The sequence below is a fragment of the Rhinatrema bivittatum genome, chromosome 6, assembly GCF_901001135.1.
Source record: "Rhinatrema bivittatum chromosome 6, aRhiBiv1.1, whole genome shotgun sequence".
NCBI classification, from domain to species: Eukaryota; Metazoa; Chordata; class Amphibia; order Gymnophiona; family Rhinatrematidae; genus Rhinatrema; species Rhinatrema bivittatum.
The window spans coordinates 174,465,492-174,486,282 of record NC_042620.1 but is presented as its reverse complement, the minus strand read 5'-3'; the positions used below and the strand labels follow the sequence as shown (position 1 = coordinate 174,486,282).

The window sequence follows — 20,791 nt, the reverse complement described above, 5'->3', positions numbered from 1 at the left end:
AGCCTGTGAGGACCCGAGCTGCTTGGACTTAGAAGGGGCCTCCTGGACGAAGGCTGGAGACAGGAACCAGTGAACCAAAGCCGGAATCAGAAGCCAGTGGACGAGGCGAAGTCAGAAACCAGTAGTCGGAAGCCGAAGTCAGAAGCCAGTGGTTAAAGCAGCAACAAGAACTCTCAAGGAGAGTGAACCTCATTGCAAGGCAAAGGCACAGGCCTAGCTGTAGGGTTTAAATACCCTTACAGCATCTGACGTCATCAGGAGGCTGTCCTGCAACTTCCCGCGCTGGCCCCTTTAAATCTAGAACCCGTGCGTGCGCCTAGGGGGCGGGGCCAGATGTGATAGATCGGCAGCGTCTCCCTCGAGGAGGGAGTGCCGTGGCAGAGGCCAGGACGGGCCCTGCCGGCCAGAGAGGTGCTTCAGCGGGCCGGGCCAGCCCTGAGGTGAGTGGAGGGACCGGAGCACGGCCCGGGACCGTAACAGTACCCTCCCCTTACGCCCCCTTCCTGGGGACCTTGGTTTCGCCGGATGATCCAAGTGGAACTGGCAGAGGAGACCCTTGTCCAGGATGTTAGAGGCTGGTTCCCACGTATTCTCTTCGGGACTGTAGCCCTCCCAGGAAAGGAGGTACTCCCATCTGTGATGGTGGAACCATACATCCAAGATGTTCTTTACTTGGTAAACAGTGTCCTTCTGGGCCGCAGGAGTGGCAGGGTCCAGGATCTTTTGATGGAAAATGGACAAGACCAACGGCTTGAGCAATGAAATGTGGAACATGTTATGAACCCGGAGCATAGAGGGAAGGCGGAGTCGGTAAGAGACCATACCCACTTGTTCTGTGACTGGAAATGGACCAATGTACTTCGGAGCCAAGCGTATAGAAAGAACCCACAGGCGAAGGTGTTTGGTACTTAACCATACCTTATCTCCGGGGTGGAACATTGGAACTGGACGTCGCAGACGGTCCGCGTACCTCTTTGCCGTGACTGCTGTGCGTTGAAGTCTCTCTTGAGTAGAGGTCCAGAGGCTGCATAGCTGTTGAGCTGTGAGTTGTACTGCTGGTGACGGAACAGCCTAGGAGGCCTACCGGTGGCCGAATACCTATGGTGGTTGTAGGAGAATTCTGCCCAAGGGAGTAAAGCCACCCAATCATTTTGTAGGTCTCCCACGAAAGCTTGGAGGAAGGCTTTCAAGGTCCGGTTTGTACACTCCGCTTGGCCATTGCTTTGGGGATGAAAGGCGGTCGTGAAGTCCAACTGGACCCCAAATTTCTTGCAGAGCGCTCTCCAATATTTAGCCGTGAACTGTGAGCCCCGGTCAGAGGCAATATGGAGAGGGAGTCCGTGTAGGCGAAAGATGTGCTGAGCAAAAAGGCTAGCGAGCTCAAGTGTCGTTGGTAGCTTAGTGAGGGGAACTAAGTGGGCCATCTTCGAAAACCTGTCGATAGTGACCCATATCACAGTTTTCCCTTCCGAAGGTGGCAAGTCCATGATGAAGTTGGTGGACAAATGGGTCCAAGGTTCGGTGGGGACAGGTAATGGTTGAAGTTGCCCCCACGGGCGACCAGTCGGCGTCTTTTGTCAAGCACAGGTCGGGCAAGAGCTGATGTAAAGACGAACATCTCTCCTTACTTGAGGCCACCAATAATATTCGGTAAGCAGATCCAAAGTCCGAGCGACCCCTGAATGCCCTGCAGTCAGGGAGTCATGAGCCCATGATAACACCTTCTTGCGCAGGCGAACGGGTATGACCGTCTTACCCATAGGAACCACCTCTGAAACTGCAAGAAGGACTTTGGCTGGATTGAAGATATAACGGGGCGGATCCGGGTTATCCTCTGTTTCAGCCAATGGTGAGAGAGCATCTGCTCTAATGTTCTTGGAGGCTGGCCTATACCTAAGGAGGAAATTGAACTGGCTAAAGAAGAGCGACCATCGGGCTTGTCGAGAATTAAGGCGTTGGGCTCGGCACAAGAATTCCAGGTTCTTGTGATCCGTATAGATGATCACTGGGTATTGGGCCCCCTCCAGCCATTGCCGCTATTCCTCCAGCGTGAGCTTGATGGCCAGGAGCTCCTTATCGCCAATACCATAATTTCTCTCCGCCGGAGAGAATTTTCGGGAAAAGTAAGAACATGGTAGAGATTTGCCTTTCGTGGATAACTGGCTCAGGACAGCCCCTACCGCAACATCTGATGCGTCCATCTCCACGATGAACTGACGCTGCAGATTTGAATGGTGGAGACAGACATCGAGGAGAAAGGCCTCTTTTAGTCTCAGGAAAGCATCTATTGCGATCTGGGACCAATTCTTCGCATTGGCACCCTTCTTGGTAAGGGCCGTAAGCGAGGCCACCATCCGGGAATAATGGGGTATGAACTGGCGATAGAAATTGGCGAAGCCCAGGAAGCTTTGTAGGGCCTTGACCCCTACCAGCTGTGGCCAATCCCGAATGGCCGCCACTTTATCGGGGTCCATATGGAAGCCCGTGAAAGAAACTATATATCCAAGAAATGGCAAGGATTCCTGCTCAAACTGGCACTTCTCTAACTTGGTGAAGAGACGATTGTCCCGAAGTTTCTGTAGTACTTGCCGCACTTGTACACGGTGCGTGGTCAAGACCTTGGAATATATCAACACATCGTTGAGGTACACGATAACCGAGGTATGCAACATATCCCTCAAGACCTCATTCATGAGGTTCTGAAAGACCGCAGGGGTGTTGCACAAGCCAAAGGGCATAACCAAATATTCATAGTGCCCGTCTCTATTATTGAAGGCAGTCTTCCATTCGTCGCCGGGTCATATCCATACCAAATTGTAGGCATCCCGGAGGTCCAGCTTGGTAAAGACCTTCGCTCCCTGCAGCCGGTCTAGTAGCTCTGGAATCAGAGGCAAAGTGTACCTGTCCCGTCGCGTGATGGCGTTGAGGCCACAGTAATCGATGCAGGGACAGAATGACCCATCCTTTTTGGCCACAAGGAAGAACCCGGCCCCGGCAGGGGAATTAGAGGGCCGAATGAAACCTCTTTCCAAATTCTCTTGAATATATGTAGACATGGCCCGAGTTTCCGGAAGCGACAAGGGGTAGACCCGCCCCCTGGGAGGTGTAGTGCCAGGGACAAGGTTAATGGCACAGTCAAAGGGCCGGTGTTCAGGGAGAAGTTCAGCATGCTCCTTAGAGAAGACATCTTCAAAGGCTTGGTACTGTGGTGGGAGTGCCATGGGTATGGTCAAGAGAGGCACAGTGGGACGAGGAATACTCGTCAGGCAGGTATCAAAACAAGACGGGCCCCAATCTGCGATCTGAAGTTATCCCATTGTATGACTGGGGAATGTTTCTGTAGCCAGGGTAAGTTCAGGATGATGGGATGCATGGATTTCTCCAGTATAAGGAAGAAGATCTCTTCCATGTGCAAGAGGCTGGTACAAAGGACCAAGGGCTTGGTGCAGGTAGTAATGCTCCCGGCAGGACTCGAAGACATCCTGATAGGAGGAAGTCGGGGTTGGACCCCAATCTGCAACTGCTGGACGAGGTCTGTGAGAATGAAATTCCCTCCGGCTCCAGAGTCGACCAAAGCCAGCATATCAAATGTTCCTCCAGGGTAGACGAGGGTAACCTGTACAGTACATGAGGAGGTGGAACATGTATTACCTAGGGTCAGCTCCCCTTTGATCTCTAGGTTCTGGCGTTTCCCGGCCGCTCACCACATCGGGCTAGGAAGTGCCCCTTGCCACCGCAATAGAGGCACATCCCTTGAGCGTGGCGTTGTCTTCTCTCCTCCTGCGAGATGGGACCTCGACCTAGTTGCATGGGCTCCACGTCTTGATTTCCGGGAGAGGCTGAGGAGGAGGATACCGGTCGGGGAAATGTAGGCCCAGAGTTACTGGATTTACAACTGGACCTCCTTTCCTGAAAACGGCGTTGGATGCAGCGGTCCACCCGTCCAGCCAGATTGATCAGGCTGTTCAGGTCATATGGGAGGTCTCTTGCCACTAGCTAATCTTGGAGTCTTGAAGAGATACCTTCCAGAAAAATGCCATGGAGGCTGTCGTCCCCCCAGTCTAGCTCGGCTGCCAGAGTACGAAATTCCACCGCATACTCGACAAGGTGCCGGTTACCTTGGCGTAGCTGAATTAACTCAGAGGTGGCAGTGGGCCTGCGAGAGGGTTCATCGAAGATATGTCGGAAGGCAGAGACAAACTGATCCAGATTCCCTAGCAGGGGATCTTTACACTCCCATAGCGGAGAAGCCCAGGCCAGAGGCTTCCCATTCAACAAAGTAATAATATAATTGGTCTTAATCTGATCCGTTGAAAACTGGGAAGGCAGCAGATTGAATCAGATGAAACACTGATTGAGAAATCCGCGGCAGTATTTTGCTTCCCCTGAGTACCGTGAGGATGCCGGTAGTTGTGTGGATGTTACCAGTCCGAGATTGGCCGTGGCAACTGGTACCAGAGGTACGATTGCAGGGACTCCATCTAACCAATTGGCCAGTCTCTGTACGGTCTTCATCAGGGGATCAATGCAGATTTGCTGCTGTTGCAATCGCTGAGAAATTCCAGGAATGGCCTTTAAGCCCGTCACGTCCGCCGGGTCCATGGCCTTGCAAATTGTTGGATTCGTGGACCCTTGGACCAGCTGGGACAGATGAAGACTCATGGTGGGAAGGCCCACAGTAGATATCAAAGCCTGGAGGCGGCGCTGAGCAGGATACTGGAGGGATCTTCACCACTGGAAGCCCGAGGTCCCCCCAGGAGGAGCCCGTGAGGACCCGAGCCGCTTGGACTTATGTGCGGTCTTCTGAAGGCCGGTGTCCGAAGAGGAGTTCCAGAAGATCGAGAGGAGTAGGACCGAAGCCAGGAGGCCAGCTGGAACTTCCCCACTGGAAGCCCGCGGTCCCCCCGAGAGGAGCTCGTGAGGACTCGAGTCGCTTGGACTTAGGAGGGGCCTCCTGGACGAAGGCCAGAGATAGAAACCAGTGGACCAAAGCCGGAATCAGAAGCCAGTGGACGAGCCGAAGTCAGAAGCCAGTTGTCAAAGACGAGGTCAGAAGCCAGTAGTCAAAGCAGCAACTAGAAACTCTCAAGGAGAGTGAACCTCGTTGCAAGGCAAAGGCACAGGCCTAGCTGTAGGGTTTAAATACCCTTACAGCATCTGACGTCATCAGGAGGCTGTCCTGCAACTTCCCACGCTGGCCCCTTTAAATATAGAGCCCCTGCGCCCACATGCCTAGGGGGCGGGGCCAGACGCGATGGATCGGCGGTGTCTCCCTCGAGGAGGGAGTGCCACGGCAGAGGCCAGGATGGGCCCTGCCGGCCGGAGAGGTGCTTCAGCAGGCCGGGCCGGACCTGAGGTGAGTGGAGGGATCGGGGCAATGCCCGGGACCGTAACATTTTCCTAATTTTTCACATTGTTTTTCCAATTTTATAATGCATTCTATATTATTCTTAATATTTTCATCATGACCCACAACCTGAGGTTGAATAGCACTAACAGCCTTAGAAATACTTTCAATTTTGGTCCCAAGGGATATTTCCAAATCCTTAATAGCCGTCCACAATGTTTCCAGAGTAATTTGCATTGGTGTCTCTGGCAAACTAGGAAGGACTCCAAAAGAAGATATCACTAGGGAATTAAATATTTGCGTCCTTGTTGAGGATTCCAAAAGAACAGGTTCCCCCACCACAAGAAGAGCCTGTGCAGCACTGTTAGGATGCATTTGGTTCTCTTGTGAACCCGTTGAGTACACATATTCCATCTTGGGTGGTATCCGAATGTCAGGGCTAAGGGAGCTAGAATTCCCTGATATAGCATTTAGCACTACATGTAATTAGCATTTAGCATTCTATGTTATCAGCGTTCTATCAGCATTTTATGTTCTATGTAATTAGCATGCTCTCATGCTTGTGTTCAGTTTCAATGTAAACCGAGACGATATGCAATATCTTGTATGAATCCCGGTATATAAAAATGTTAAATAAATAAATAAATAAATAAATATATAGGGCCCCATGAGGATTCTGCCCACGGCCTGGGAGGTCTTCGGTGTTGTTCAGGGCCTACTCAAGGCCTGCTCCACTGCAGCCTGGAAGTTCTGTTTTGGGCCACGCCCTTCTCTCTAGGGGCGGGCCCGCGGCTTCTCTCCATTCTTACAGGGCCAGCGAGGGGCGGCCCATCTGGACTCCTCCCAGGGAGTTGCCTGCATTCAGCAGTATAAAAGGATCTTCATTTCAGTTCCTGTTTGCCTTTGGATTGGATGCCATGCTTGTTCAGGTTCTCCTGTGCTGATCCAGGTTGCCACTGGGTTCTTTTATTGATGGCTCCATGTCCTGTGTCTCTGCCTGTTTCCTGATGTTTGTTCCTGATCCCGATGTTCTAGTCCTGTTGTTCCTAACTGCCGGTGTGCAGTACCCTGCTTCTGACTGCCGGTGTGCAGTACCTTGTTCCTGATTCTTCAGTACCTCATACCCTTCCTATGCTGGCCCCGCTCCCGCGGATGTAGGACAGGGTGGTCCGTGACCAGACCAGTGGTACTGACTGTGTAGGGCGCCCTGAGGGACCGTGCCAATGTTGAATACCTTGTACCTCGTTCCTGAATGCCTGGACTCTTTTCTACGTCTACAGTACCTTGTCCCAGAGTCTTTGTCTTCAGTGCCTTGTTTCGGAGCCTTCTATATTTTAAGGTCTTCATCTGCCCTCATCTTCTGTCCGGCATGCCGCCTATTGCCGTTACCCAGCGGCAGGTCCGAAAGGGCTTGGAACGGTCGGAGGACTGTTCATTGACCAACACTGTGTTGCTGGTCATCCTGAGGTGGGCAGGTTTCGGTTGAGGGTCAGACCTTCAGTTCTTGTCTTTTACCTTGTCCTGCTCCTAGCTACTCATGCTCGCACTAGCTTACCTCATACGGTGTGTCTTGGGGCTCCACCCTGAGTCGCACCGTGGCTCAAGGGTTCACAACTCCTGCTTAGAGGCGACCGCGCTCCTCGCGCTCGTAACAGAACTTGTGCAATAAAACTTGCAGTAAAATAATTTTTATCATGTGTGTCAGTAAAAATTGAACATCCATGGTAAATATTCCTTAATGGGCTAACAAAGAGTTGTATTATGTGCATGTTAAATTTTTGTCACATTAGCATGTACAGAAACAAAAATGTCTGCCATGCACTCTAGGTACATATAACGCCAAAAAAGCTGTCAGATTTTGAGCCTAGAGCCTGCAGGATAAAAGACCAGAACCATGAATCTTAAGCCACTGGATGACACTGGGAAATCCAGATCATGCAAGGGAAGAGACCTGGAATTGGGCTTGATGCAGGTACCAGTTGTCACACCCCCAAGGATTGGGTCCTGGTCCTTTATTTTATTTATATTCCACTTTTTCAGGCACTTCAAAGTGATTTTAATTATTGGGTGTGATGTGTCTGCTGTTTTGAAACATTTTATTGGTGTTTGGTAATTTTTAAAATATTTTTGTATGTGTGTTTAATTATTGGATGATGATATGTTCAGCTGATCTGACATTCTTTTTATTGGTATAGTTAATGCTTTATATTTCTTGATTGTATTCACTGTTTGCATTACATACAGAGTTTGGCTTCTTGTGATTTCCAGTTCAGTTTTTGTCTGCACGTTTCAATTTATATTTTATGATCTCTTTATTCTGTATTTAGTGAGAGTCTATCTGTGTTCTGCTTGTGTGACTGAGGCTTTAGGTATTCTGCTAGCATGTAGCTTCTGTGTAGGGATTTACAACAACCTGGATTTAATCTGTTATCCTAATAGGAGGTGTATTGGTGTTTAGGGCTTGATGTAATATTTGCAGCATGGCTTTTTCATAGGTTGAGTGTTGGTAATTATGATATGGAAGGCTTACAATACTGGAATTGTAGTTCAGTTTATTCCTGGCTTTCTGTGGACCAAGTCCATACCCAATGCACTTTACCATAGGCCTAATACAACATGGGATCCAGTAAACAGCCTTGATTACTATGAGAAAGGTAGTTATTAAGTCTATTAAACTATTATTGTGTTTTTTGCAGTTTATGCCTATATAATATATATTGTTGTAAGTGATATTTTTACTTCAGAAGATTGTACTTTGAATGCCTATTTCCCATATGCAATCTGCCTTTTTAGGTTGGGGAAGTTAATAAAATTTTAAAATGGAAAAGAATGCATACATTTTAATTATGTGGGGAAGGGAGGGGAGGGGAAATGAAAGGCTGTAAGGTTTGTCTAGGGCATCTAATACCCTTGTATCAGCCCTAAGAGAGCGTGTCACACACACACACACAGACTACCATTCACCAACCTCTCACACCCCCAGGGGGCAGATCCTGGAGAAGGGTGGGAGGCAGGCAATAGAGAATGGAGGAGTCCTATTTCTAGACCCAGGAGGTGGGGTGGCGAAAGGCCATCCTGTCCCATTAAACATTTCTCCAGTGCCCCCTAGTCCAGATGCCAATGACTGAGAACAAAAAAATAACAGGCCCAAAAACTTAGTGGTTAGAGCAGTGAGCTGCAAACAAGGGAAGCCAGGGTTCAAATCTTATTATCATTCCTTGTGACCTTGGGCAAGTCACTTCACTCTCCATCGCCTCCCCTGTGCCCTGGCTCTCAATGATTTTACCTGTACTGGGTCATGGGGGTGGGTGGGGGGGGGGGGAGCATTTCATCCTTCACCTCAGTTCTGACTACACCCCTGTGGCCAACAGAAGCAAAATAGCTCTCCTGAAGACAGTCACACTACAGTGTATCGTAAAACAGTTTGGCCATGTCTTCAGACATCAGTCTGCCTTCAGTTCCAGAATTCATCCCAGCAAATGTCAAAAGATAGTAGACCCTGGATTGCTGTGCAAAGGTGATACTGAATAAGTTTTTGTAGAAGATTGTCATTCAAAAAACTGTAGCACAAAAAAAGAGTTTGAGAGCTGGTATTTTAGAGCAGTTCTAGATTCTATCATCTAATCAGACTGATGGAAGGGAGGTTCAAAAGGAATGCAAGAAAATACTTTTTCACTGTGAAGTGGGAGGATTTGTGGAATCGACTTCCAGCAGAAGTGGAAAGAGCCAAAACAGCAGCAGAATTTAAGCGTGCTTGGTCAAATTAGAGCAAAGACCTTAGTGACAAGGGAGGGAAAAGATCACAGAAAAAGTTCAGTCTATGACATCATAGTAGGCAGGCACAAAAGAGGAAAATGGATGGACCAAGTAATTCTTATCTGCTGACATCTTCTGTGTTTCTGGGAGATACCGCCAACCAGACTGGTTTTCAAGATGTCCACAGTGAATGTGCATGAGATATATTTACCTACGTCGTGCATTTTGAATAGCCCGCTTTGTTTGCAGTGTGCGTGGGCATTTTAGGACTGTATACATTGTAAGCCATTTTCTAAGTTTCCCTTTGAAAACTGGCAAGCACTAAGGATGTACGCAAAAAAGGTGCATAAGCTTTTGCACTTACTATTTGTATGGGTAACCGAGTTTGGGTAAAATAGCATGCGTACATTTTGAAAATCAAATGTACGCAGGTTGTTTTACGCTTCTCATCTTGAGCACGCCAACCAAAATGCCTCTTTTTCTCACAGCTAAAGATACAGTACATGAGCTACAGAAGCGGGTGCATTTTTTTTTAGCTAGCCAGAGGAGGGCAATTATCAGCCAAGTCAATTTACCCTGGTAAATCCCTTTCAAAATTGTCCTCTGTATGCATTTTATTTGTGGATCTCCTGAAAAACAGTTTGACCGGGAGTGGCTCAAAGACTGATTTGGAAATCACTGTTCCAGCATGAGTCTTATCTCCATCTGTATGTTTATGATTAGGAGTGCACATGGGAAAAAACTTCATTTCATTTTGTTTATTATTTCTTCTTTTTAAAAAAATTTGTTTTTGTGTTTCATGCATGCTAACGAAATGAAACAAAAATGTGTTGTTTTTTGTGTCATTTCAGACGGGAAATGACACAAAATGAAAAAAAAACAAATGATATTGGTCTTTTCCATGTTATTTTAACATGAGTGCACATCCCTATTTATGATGGTTTGTCATTAAAACTGATTTTTTTCCAATTACATCACATAACATAAATGCTTTTTTCTTTTTTAAATTTCTCGGGTGTCCACTGTTATCTGTTTTGTGAAGTTTTGATTTTAGAAAGGAAAAATAAGGAAAAAGCTTGTCATTAATAAGATAAATGAGTCCTACCCGTTTCCTGCACCAGGCACACCCAGGACCTGACTGGATGCAGTCTTGGCAGGTGTTGACTTTATACTTAGGGCATTCTTGGGAAATAGCTAAAAAGGGAAGAAAAAATATAAAGAATTCACCAGTCAAACCAAGAATGGATTTAAAGCAGAGGAACTAAGGGGACGAATTAGGGGATGCTTAACCCTTATGACATATATTCTAAGCATAAAAGTAATACAGTGCCAGGTCTGAAGCTCTCCACTGAATTTCATGAATGCTAGGTGTGCCTGGATTCCTGTCTCCACCAGGGATGTGCTTTTGTTTGAAATGACATTGTCTATATTGTTTCATGTCTTTTAAAAAAGAAACAATAGAAAAAACACAAAATTGTATTTATTATTATTTATTCTTTTTTGTGTGCACTCTTTGCATTAGGGTGCACTATTTGCTAATAATGTCCATTATGTTTGGTGTGCATTGTTTGCCAAAATAAAAATAATGAAAAAAGCACAAAAACTCCCAATGAAACAAAATTCATGGGGAGAACTTCCCCTCAACAATACAAAATGAAACAACATGAAATTATTTGGCCTGCACACCCCTAGTCTCCACGAGGCCTGAGACATTAAAAAGTACTTCAAATAGTATTCTCATTTCTTTTCTTTGAAATATCAATATATGTTTCTTGGCCATATTTCACCCAGCAGTTTTAATTCAGTTTGTCGGTAGCAAAATACTATAAAGGCAATTTTCAAATTCCTTTTACATACTAACTTAGAAAAAGTACATGCACAGGCCTGCACTTGCTATTTGTGCGGGTACATTTTATAATGCACTTACATGTGTACTCATATGCATATAACTGTGCATACATGCAAAAGTAGTAACTCCCTCCCCAACTCTGCCCACAGGAACTTCTCCTGTCTCTGCATATAAAAGTAGGCATGTCTTGGCAGTGCACATTCAAAAAGCCCATTTCCACCCGTAAAACACTATTTTATCTGCAGAAATGCCTTTGAAAACTGCTCTCAATATTTCATGTTCTTTCACATGTACAAAAATGTAAAGGAAAAAGAAAATTCTTAATTATATTGTTGGCTTTTACAGCCATCTCAAATACCTTGTACTAATCTTGGCATTACTGCTGCTTTAACAGATGATGTCTATCCCGATTAACATGTAGAATAAATAAATCCTAACAATTGCTCACCTGAATTTAATATGAAGAGAAGCATGGCTGATATCCTCAGCAAGAGAAAATGCATTGTCATATCCTGCAAGATTGAAATCATCATATTTATTCCTGTTCCGTTTTTCATGATTCCTCACTGACTAAAAGCACCATTGAATTAAAAGCAGAAGTATCTCCCCACAAGCTGCAAAATTTCAGTTTCTAGGAGTAGGATGGTAAATTAAACTTGTTTTGTTTTTAATAAATGTAGAGTACAAGAAATAAGGAAAGAATTACAGAACAAATCCCATGAGATCCATTTTTTTTCACAAGACTTGAAAACCCATCTAACCATCTCCCTGTGCAGGCTGTGGCCCTCACAGGGAGATGATAATACTGGCATCACAGGATGCCAGTATTCCCCTTGGAGTAATCTGAGCAGGCTGGAAGCAGAGTCTCATGTCTGCTTCTTACGATGATTTCAAATGCTGGGGAAGGAAAGAGACGGGGGCAAAGTTCCCAGGAGAGTGACAGAGTGTCAGTAATTCTAGATTTCTCAGAACCTGGCAACCCTGTGGACACATCCTCAGGAACTCTGGCCCCCTCCTGCATCTGTCTTTATCCACCCCCCTTCCCCAGTATCTGCCCTTCTAGGGGAGTGGGAGTGTTAGAGTAATGAGAATGTTGTTGCTGGCCTTGAACGAGGGTTCTGCTCAGTCTAGGGCAGGTATTTTATGCACAGAGCCACAGAATGTCTCAGAGAATGCTAGCTTCAGATAACAGATAACCTGCTCTAAGGGCCAATCCCTGAGAATCTGGATTAGTTCTCAGGGGATTCAAAAGGAAGGTTGGAACACCAGAAAGTGATTGCCAACATTTAGATAGCTAGGAGGCCAACTTTATTTATTTAGTTAATGTGTCTATTTATTTATTTATTTATTTATTTATTTGGCCTTGATTGATCACACATATTACAAAATTGTAACCGAAGTGAAGAACAATAAAACTAAATACAATAAAACAGATACAAAATCCAAACTTTGTAAAGCATTAGTAAAAAACAATAAAACTATAAACAATTGCATACATCAAATATAAAGAGAGCAAATCAATAAAAAAAATTCTAGTAACTCAGATGAACAGAAATAATTCATCAATAAATCAACATTATAAATCATCATTAAATAACATTAAAGTAATAAACAAGGTACTCATAATTGAATATAAAACTAAACAAATTTAAAAAGCAGAAAACATGAAATTATGTTAATACCATAAAAGAACAAAGTAAGCAAATAAAAATAAGGAAACCCAATACTCTAATGACAAAAATAAAAACAAGATAAAACCTATTATGCAAATTTTAAAAGTCATATACGCGCCAAAATCAGGAGATATGCGCACAAGTTGGGCTGGTGCGTGCCAAGCATATTTTAAAAGCCTCCCATGTACGCATGTATCTCCCGCTAGGCATACAAGTCAAAAGTTTTGGAAAAGGGGCGGGACATGGGTATGGTCTGGGCAGGGCTTGGCGTGTCGGAAGGCTAAGAGACGTGCATGTAAATACTTACATGCACAGGAGCGCACTAGGGTTCTCTGCCACGTAACTTTACTACTGCTATGGATGGAAAGTAAGTAATAAAATAAAAATTTCTAGGCTAGTCAGTGGGGTTTTAAAGGTTGGTGCTAAAAGGGAGAAAGGGAGGCTATTAAACTAGGGGAGCTTGGAAGTCCTGTCCCTTGCCTGGGCAAATTGGCAACAAACTGGTGAAACTGGGAATGGCGTGGATGCGTGCATGTTTTAAAATGCCCCCACTTATGTAATGGAAGCGGGATTTCCCCACCCACTTAAAATTGTGCATACATGTGCGCGTGCTCAGCCTATTTATTGTTGTGGTTCCCGATCGCGTCCCTACGCGATCCGACCCCCCTACCTTCATCAGCGGCCCGGTTCCGATCCCCTCGAGGCGCGGGTCACAGCGCTCCGGTCGCGGGATGAAAATGGCACCTTCCCCAGCAGCAGCAGCGGCAGTCGGAGGGAGAGCTCCGCCCCTTGTAGGGGCTGAGGCAAGAAGGAGGGGCCGTCCCCGGAAGATGACGTCAGCATAGGCGGGGGATTTAAAGGCGACTCAGTGGGCTGCTGATCGCCTTTCAATAGGTTTCCTGCCGTGCTTGTGACCTGTGCTGTGCTTTGGACCTGACTCTGCTTTGCCTTCTGCCTGCCTAGACCCGGATCGGATTGGACTTTGCCTTGCCTGCTGCCTGCCTAGACCCGGACCGGATTGGACTCTGCTTGGCCTTCTGCCTGCCTAGACCCGGATCGGATTGGACTTCGCCTTGCCTGCTGCCTACCTAGACCCGGACCGGATTGGACTTTGCCTCGACTGCTGCCTACCTAGACCCGGACCGGATTGGACTCTGCATTGCCTGCTGCCTGCCCAGACCCGGACCGGACTGGACTTTGCTTTGCCTGTTGCCTGCCTAGACCCGGACCGGATTGGACTTTGCCTCGCCTGCTGCCTGCCTAGACCCGGACCGGATTGGACTGTGCTTATCTGCTGCTTGCCTAGATCCAGGTTGGATTGGGACTCTCCTGCCGGGCACTGTTCCGTGGTCTGGTTGGGACGTTATCTCCCGGCGGGATTCTTCTCCGGTGATACTGAGCAGTTCTTCTGGAGTCCGCCTTCCGGTGACGAAGGGCACCAGATTCCCCAGGTGGGTGACTTCGTTCCGGGCCAAGGGTCCACAGATAACAGATTGAAAGGCCATGGACCCGGTGGACTTGTCCGGTCTTCAGGCAATTCCTGGACTCGCTCAACAACTAATGCAGCAGCGACAACATCAACAACAGCAGCAACTAAGTCTGGAGGCTTTAACGGCAACCGTAGACAGACTAGTCCGACGGCTAGAGGCTCCCCAGGGAGCGGTAGCGGCAGCACCACCAACTCCACCACCCAGTGCCTCAGCATCTGTCTCTCATTTACCAGCACCTCCTCGGTTCTCAGGAGAGGCTACAAAATGTCGAGGATTTCTCAATCAATGTTTTATTCGTTTCTCCTTGCAAGAGATCCAGTTCCCCAACGATCGAACAAAGACGTCTTTCATCATCTCTTTACTAGACGGGAAGGCCATGGCGTGGGCATCACCCATCTGGGAGAGAGGAGATGCGATACTAAACGACTTGACTAGGTTCGTATCTACCTTCCGACAAGTGTTCGACGAACCCGGAAGACTTTCAACCGCGTCTTCAGAACTCCTTAATTTGCGTCAAGGAACAGGAACTTTGGCTGACTTTGCAATCACTTTCCGCACCTTAGCCTCTGAATTAGGATGGCAATCGGACTGCCTCCGAGGCATTTTCCTGGAGGGACTGTCGCCACGTATAAAAGATGAACTGGCGGGACGCGACCTTCCTGAGGACTTGGACGCACTGATTGATTTGGCGGGTCGTATTGATCGTAGGATTTTACAACGGGCCAAAGAGGCCAGACCTCCTCGCCGACTGGCACCCTTGGCTCCTCACTTCTCGCGTCCCTTGGTGCCTTCCACCGCCACGGAGAGTTCTACTACCGCCAATGAAGAACCCATGCAGCTCGGAAGGAGTCGGCTAACGCCTGAAGAAAAACAACGCCGGAGGAGAATGGGTCTCTGTTTATACTGCGGTAACAAGGGCCATCTTCTCGCTCAATGTCCCGAGCGTCCGGGAAACTTCCGATCCTAGGTATCTCGGAGGAGCAGACCCTAGGGGGAGATCCAGCTCCTCAGTTCGTGGTTCCTGTTACCATACGCGGAGGACATGGGACATTTACTACACAAGCATTGGTTGATTCCGGAGCAGGAGGGAATTTTATTTTGGGTAAACTAGTTCATCAACTTCAGATTCCCACACAGCCCTGTAAAGTTCCACTATTTATCTCCTCCATCCAAGGGGAGAATTTGCCGGGACAAGTTTCCTGTATGACCACCCCCATTGTGCTCCACACTGGCATTCTACACACAGAAGAGATATCTTTCTTTATTTTAGGAAAAGCAGTCCATCCCGTGGTCTTAGGACTACCCTGGCTTCAAAAACACTCTCCCATCATGGATTGGAGGACTCTGCAGATTGCAGCCTGGGGTCCAGAATGTCAAGGGTCCTGCATTCACTGGTCACCCCACCCAGGTTTACCGTTAACCACTACCAAGATTGGATTACCGCATCACTACTCCGAATTCATGGACGTCTTTTCCAAAGAGAATGCCGAGATTCTTCCCTGCCACCGAAGATTCGACTGTGCGATCAATTTATTACCTAATGCTATCCCACCTAGAGGGAGGACTTACCCGCTTTCAGCACCGGAGTCCCAAGCTATGGCTGAATATATTGAAGATAATCTGGCACGGGGGTTTATTCGACCCTCTACATCTCCTGCTGGGGCAGGATTCTTTTTCGTTAAGAAGAAGGACGGGTCTCTAAGACCATGCATAGATTACAGAGGACTTAATGCTATAACTCGCAAGGATCGTTATCCGTTACCCTTGATACCCGAGTTACTGGATCAACTGCATGGAGCCCAGATATTTTCAAAACTCGATCTACGCGGTGCCTATAACCTGGTTCGAATCAAGCCAGGTGATGAGTGGAAGACCGCTTTCAATACCCGCAACGGCCATTATGAATACCTTGTAATGCCTTTCGGCCTGTGTAACGCACCTGCGGTTTTCCAAAACCTGATGAACGAGGTGTTTCGGGACATGTTGTATAAACAAGTGATCATTTATCTGGACGACATTCTCATTTTTTCTAAAGACTTGGATACACATCGCAGAGATGTTAAGCTGGTTCTTCAGCGATTAAGAGAGAATCACCTGTTTGCCAAATTGGAGAAATGTCTCTTCGACCAACAGTCCATTCCTTTCCTGGGATTTATTGTATCCACCACTGGTTTCCTGATGGATCCGGAGAAGGTGGCCTGTATTCAAGATTGGCCACAGCCCAAGGGACTGCGGGCCATACAGCGGTTCCTGGGGTTTTCCAATTTCTATCGAAATTTTATACCTCATTATTCCCACATTGTGGCACCCATTACCGCGTTAACCAAGAAAGGAGCTGACACCAAACGGTGGCCTCAAGAGGCACTACAAGCATTTCAAAAATTGAAAATGGCCTTCTTGGAAAAACCTTGCCTGCACCATCCGGATCCGAATCGTCCGTTTATCGTAGAGGTGGATGCCTCCGATGTAGCGGTCGGTGCTGTCCTAAGTCAACACTCTACCCGAGGAACATTACTGCCCTGCTCCTTCTTCTCTCGGAAGTTTTCTCCAGCGGAGAAGAATTATGGAATAGGAGATAAGGAATTGCTGGCCATCAAGATGGCCTTCGACGCATGGAGACAGTGGTTGGAGGGTGCCCAACACACCATCACGGTCTATACCGACCATAAAAACTTAGAATATCTTAATAAGGCTCAACGCCTCAATCCTCGCCAGGCACGATGGTCACTGTTTTTCTCCCGTTTTGATTTTGTCCTCCGTTTTCGTCCCGCTGCCAAGAATGGACGGGCTGATGCTCTCTCCCGATCTTTTGAGGTGGAGGATCTTCCTGAAACTCTCAATCATGTCATTGATCCCGCCAAACTGCTACTGGCAGTCACCAGCACAGCACCCTCCGGGAAGACGGTGGTTCCCCTCCGACTTCGCCCCAAGGTACTATCTTGGGCTCACGACTCCCTTACGGCTGGTCACCCCGGCCGTCAACGCACCTGGGAATTGTTAGCACGGTATTACTGGTGGCCCCAAATGAAGGAGGATGTACGGGCTTATGTTTCCTCCTGTCCTAAATGTGCTCAGCAGAAGCCGTTGCCAGGTCGGCCCTGGGGACTTCTCCAGCCCCTTTCCCCTCCTCTCGAACCTTGGACTCACATTTCCACGGACTTTGTGGTCGATTTACCTCCTTCTGGCGGGCATCAGGTTATTTGGGTCGTGGTAGACCGCTTTTCCAAAATGGCTCACTTTACTCCGTTACCCAAATTGCCCTCTGCTCCCGAATTGGCGGATCTCTTTGCATCTCATATCTTCCGTCTTCATGGACTTCCGCTCCACATCGCTTCGGACAGGGGTCCGCAGTTTACGGCCCGATTCTGGGGCGCGCTTTGCACGAAGTTCGGTATCCATCTGGACTTTACCACCGCGTTTCATCCTCAGGCGAACGGTCAGGCTGAACGTGTCAATAGAGGTTTGAAATTGTTCTTACGCCTCTTTGTTAACCATCGTCAGGATGATTGGGCCGGTCTCCTGTCGTGGGCCGAATTTTCCCACAACTCTCATGTAAATTCCGCTACTGGAGAGTCTCCTTTCCTGATTGTTTTTGGGAAACAACCTAGGCCTCCTCTTCCACTCCCGGTTCCGGTGGCTTCTCCTGCTGCTCAACTTTCCGCTCAGCGGCTTCACGATCTGTGGGAGGCCACTAATCGGCACCTTCTCAAGGCAGCCGCCGCTGCCAAACGGATGGCGGATAAGCATCGCCGGCCTGCTCCACAGTTCCTATCTGGGGACAGGGTTTGGCTCTCTACTCGTCATCTACGCCTCCGGGTCCCGTCCATGCGACTTGCTCCCCGATTCATCGGTCCCTTCCTTGTCCGGGACCGCCTGGGTCCTGTTACCTACCGCCTTCGGCTTCCTCGGACTCTCCGGATCCACGATTCCTTTCATGTTTCCCTTCTGAAGCCTGTACTTACCTCCCCGTTTCATGCGACTCCTCGCCAGGATTCCGCTGTCGAGTCTGCGGAGGACGCCATCTACCAGGTTCGGGAGGTCCTCGATTGTCGTCGCCATCATCGGAGATGGGAGTATCTTCTTGCCTGGGAGGGGTTCGGCCCGGAGGAGAACTCCTGGGAACCGCGGGCCAATATACTGGATAAGACTTTGCTTCTTCGCTTTCATCTCGCCCATCCGGAGAAACCTGGTCCCTCCAGGAGGGGGCGTAAGACGGGGGGTACTGTTGTGGTTCCCGATCGCGTCCCTACGCGATCCGACCCCCCCTACCTTCATCAGCGGCCCGGTTCCGATCCCCTCGAGGCGCGGGTCACAGCGCTCCGGTCGCGGGATGAAAATGGCACCTTCCCCAGCAGCAGCAGCGGCAGTCGGAGGGAGAGCTCCGCCCCTTGTAGGGGCTGAGGCAAGAAGGAGGGGCCGTCCCCGGAAGATGACGTCAGCATAGGCGGGGGATTTAAAGGCGACTCAGTGGGCTGCTGATCGCCTTTCAATAGGTTTCCTGCCGTGCTTGTGACCTGTGCTGTGCTTTGGACCTGACTCTGCTTTGCCTTCTGCCTGCCTAGACCCGGATCGGATTGGACTTTGCCTTGCCTGCTGCCTGCCTAGACCCGGACCGGATTGGACTCTGCTTGGCCTTCTGCCTGCCTAGACCCGGATCGGATTGGACTTCGCCTTGCCTGCTGCCTACCTAGACCCGGACCGGATTGGACTTTGCCTCGACTGCTGCCTACCTAGACCCGGACCGGATTGGACTCTGCATTGCCTGCTGCCTGCCCAGACCCGGACCGGACTGGACTTTGCTTTGCCTGTTGCCTGCCTAGACCCGGACCGGATTGGACTTTGCCTCGCCTGCTGCCTGCCTAGACCCGGACCGGATTGGACTGTGCTTATCTGCTGCTTGCCTAGATCCAGGTTGGATTGGGACTCTCCTGCCGGGCACTGTTCCGTGGTCTGGTTGGGACGTTATCTCCCGGCGGGATTCTTCTCCGGCGATACTGAGCAGTTCTTCTGGAGTCCGCCTTCCGGTGACGAAGGGCACCAGATTCCCCAGGTGGGTGACTTCGTTCCGGGCCAAGGGTCCACAGATAACATTTATAGCATGTGTGTATATACGCGTGTATGATATAAAATAGCTGCGTCCATGGGTGCGAGCCGGCAAACATGCACACATGTGTACCCCGTCCCTGTGTAAATAAGAATAAAGTCCAAGGTAAAACAATGGCAAAAAAAAAAAAAAAAGTCTAATCAGCTAGATTGAAAAGCTTACAAAAAACAGAAAAGTCCTCAAAGTTTCCTAAATTTAAAATAATCTTTTTCTAAATGCAGATCTAAACAAAAGAAATTCCAAAGACTGGGAGCAATATATGAAAAACTGATTTCTCTAGTTCTCTCAAATCTAATATCTCTAGGAGAAGATAAAACTAGCAATTCTTGTTGTGGAGAGCATAATTGCCAACCAAGTCGATGGGGAACAATTAAGCTGGAAAGGTACAAAGGAGTTCCCTAGCACAAGGCCTTGAAGGTCGAACATCCTAATTTAAACTGAATTGTAAGGGACAGATTTTAAAGGGGTTACACGCGTAATATATGCGCGTAACCCTTTAAAACCCGCTCCTGCGCGCACCGAGCCCAGAGGCAGGCATAAATAAAAAAATAAAGGTGGGAGGGGATTTAGGTAGGGCTGGAGGGCGGGTTAGATAGGGGAAGGGCGGGGAAGATGGGGGGGGGGGGCGGAACGGGGAAGCCATCGGGGCTCCCCTAGGGTGCACCCCCTTGTGCGCGCCGACCCCCGGGTTTTATAACATGTGCTTGGCTGCACGCGCATGTTATAAAATCGAGCATAGATTTGTGCGCGTCGGGTTGCACGCACAAATCTACGCCCGTGTAGCTTGCTTATTGCGGCGGTTACTACCCTTAACTAATCAAGCTTGATATTTCACTTGGATGCAGCTCCATCACTGCTCTCTACATTAATGGTGGGGGTGGAAGGGAAATAGAACCAAAGGTTACTAAGAGCCAAGAGAAACAGATAAGTATGAGAGAAAAAAGAAGTGTGAAGCTTGCTGGGCAGACTGGATGGGCCGATTGGTCTTCTTCTGCCGTCATTTCTATGTTTCTATGTTTCTATGTGTGTACCTACTAAAATCTGGCCCTAAGAAATTACTCCTGGGGGAATTCTGCGCAAAAAACTTAAAATTCTGCAAAACTCTACAAACTTTATATTGGTCAAAATAACACAATTTACATGACAGTCTTTAAGTAATTACATTTTAAATTTATACAGAAAAAAGTTATTACTTAAAGATACAGAATTTTAAATATTTTGAGCAGAATTTCCCTAGAAATTCACTATAAGAATGTCCCTTCCACTCACTCTCCCTACTCCCCTAGCCACTTTGCCCTCTCAGGCCCCAACTCCCCCACCTGCCAATATCTCTCCCTTCCACCTCTAGGCTCAACCCTTCCACTCTATTGCCAGTCCCAGAGTTTGACCCCGTTCTCAGTATTGCCCCTCACACAGGCTCCCTCAGTCCCTCCCTCTCTCTAATACACATACACACACCCTCATACAGGCTTCCTCACTCTCTCGCACACACACATCACCTTATACAGGGCCCTCTCTCTTGCATACATACCCACAGAAGCTTCCTTTCTCTTTCACACATACATCCTCACA

The 20,791-nt window shown here is 48.1% G+C and overlaps 1 protein-coding gene across 2 annotated transcripts in view; it reads right to left on the bottom strand.

Annotated features, from left to right (window-relative positions):
* ITGB2 (integrin subunit beta 2) overlaps positions 1-20,791 on the bottom strand; it is a 142,055-nt gene that overhangs the window by 85,220 nt on the left and 36,044 nt on the right. For both annotated transcript variants that reach the window (XM_029606168.1, XM_029606167.1), the window contains 2 exons: positions 11,401-11,464; positions 10,209-10,297 (listed from right to left, as the gene is read on the bottom strand). In XM_029606168.1, coding sequence (XP_029462028.1) covers positions 10,209-10,297; positions 11,401-11,461 — 150 coding nt within the window. In that variant the 5' untranslated portion in view covers positions 11,462-11,464. The remainder of the gene's footprint in view (positions 1-10,208; positions 10,298-11,400; positions 11,465-20,791) is intronic.